Source organism: Chenopodium quinoa, unplaced genomic scaffold (genome assembly GCF_001683475.1).
Source record: "Chenopodium quinoa cultivar QQ74 unplaced genomic scaffold, ASM168347v1, whole genome shotgun sequence".
In the NCBI taxonomy this organism is placed as follows: Eukaryota; Viridiplantae; Streptophyta; class Magnoliopsida; order Caryophyllales; family Amaranthaceae; genus Chenopodium; species Chenopodium quinoa.
The window spans coordinates 924,600-926,249 of NW_018743108.1; the positions used below are offsets into that span (position 1 = coordinate 924,600).

General features: G+C 41.6%; 1 protein-coding gene across 1 annotated transcript; it reads left to right on the forward strand.

Annotated features, from left to right (window-relative positions):
* Positions 1 to 235: 235 nt before the first annotated feature.
* Positions 236 to 1,342, forward strand: LOC110731936. The gene has a single exon (XM_021911851.1). The coding sequence runs from the start codon at positions 236 to 238 to the stop codon at positions 1,340 to 1,342; it is 1,107 nt and encodes a 368-aa protein (XP_021767543.1).
* Positions 1,343 to 1,650: the final 308 nt, after the last annotated feature.

The window sequence follows — 1,650 nt, forward strand, 5'->3', positions numbered from 1 at the left end:
TTAGGTTGGAGGAATCATCCCTACCTTTCATAAAAAAAGCAATAATGTTTAAAATCCTCAACCTCAGCAACAATGGGCACAACCTCAGCAACAGTGGTCACAACCTCACAACCCTCAACCTCAGCAATATGTTCCAAGGCCTCCACTACATCAACAAGGGGCCTCTCATCCTCCTCCTCCGGGTTTCAATAGGCCACCTCAACAACAACCTTCTCATGGCACTCAAGAGCCTACTATGTCTGACCTTATGAGAATGATGACAACCATGAAGCAAAATACTGAAGATAGCATCAAGGAGTTGAAAAACACGAAAAAGCATTTGGAGAATCAAATTGCACAAGTCACAGGTACCAATATCCAAAGGCAACCTGGCCACTTACCGGGACAACCGATCCCCAAGGAGACCGCCAATGCTATCACTACTCGTAGTGGTGTCAGTTATGAAGGGCCACAAATGCCTACTGATGATGCAAATCTTGAGAAGGAGAATAGTGAGGTTGCAGAGAAGGCCTTAGATGATGTTCCCACCTCAAAAGATGGGAAAGATAAAGCAAGTGATGTTGAGAAAGAGAAAAAGAAAGGTTCTGAGCCTCCATCCGTCGAGCCAAAGCTACCATTCCCACATCGAATGCAAAAGACCAAGGTAGATCAACAATTTGGTAAGTTCTTGACTATGGTCAAGAACCTTGAGGTAACTGTTCCTTTTACTGATTTGGTCTCTCAAGTTCCAATGTATGAAAAGTTTTTAAAGGAAATGATTACTAAGAAGAAAGACTTTGGTGGTGTAGAAACAGTCGCTCTAACTGCAGAGTGTAGTGCTATATTGCAAAATAAATCCCCACCTAAGCTTAAGGACCCTGGTAGTTTTTCCATCCCATGTCATGTAGGTGCATTATTCATCGATAAAGCTTTATGTGACTTAGGTGCTAGTGTGTCTGTTATGCCTCTTTCTGTTTGTAACAAGTTGAATATGGGAGCTTTAAAATGCACACAAATCACCTTGCAAATGGCAGATCGTTCAATAAAATACCCTTTAGGTATTTTGGAGGATGTCCCCGTTCGGGTTGGGAAATTTTTCATTCCTGTTGAGTTTGTAGTTTTGGATATGGAGGAGGATAGTAATATCTCGATTATTTTAGGTAGACCTTTCTTGTGTACTGCAGGTGCTGTTATTGATGTCAAGTCTGGGTCCCTTACTTTGTCTGTTGGTGATGATACATTGACTTTTAATCTAACCAATGCGATGAAGTCGCCTATGCTTGAGAATACTTGTTGCAGGATTGATGTGCTTGATGAGATTGTGAGAGATGATACGCCTCGTGAGTTAGCTAACGATCCATGAGAAGCTGTCCTCACCTTGGAGGTTTCTCAAGGAGAAGGAGATGCAGAGATTGACTCTTTGATTCGTGACTTGGATGCCCCTAACACTGAGGGGTTTGAGGTAATGGAAACTATTTGTTCTACTTCTGAGTCACAGGTAAAAAAGGTAGAATTAAAACCTTTGCCTTCTCATCTTAAATATGCATTTCTTGACGATAATGAGGAATGCCCTGTAATTGTTAGTGCTAAACTCGATGATAGCCAACTTTCTAAGCTTTTGACTGTGCTTCGCATGCATAAAAAGGCAATCGGGTATAACATTGATGATCT

Coding starts and splice junctions, on each gene's coding strand:
- LOC110731936 (XM_021911851.1), top strand. CDS start 236: ATGTCTGACCTTATGAGAATGATGACAACCATGAAGCAAAATACTGAA.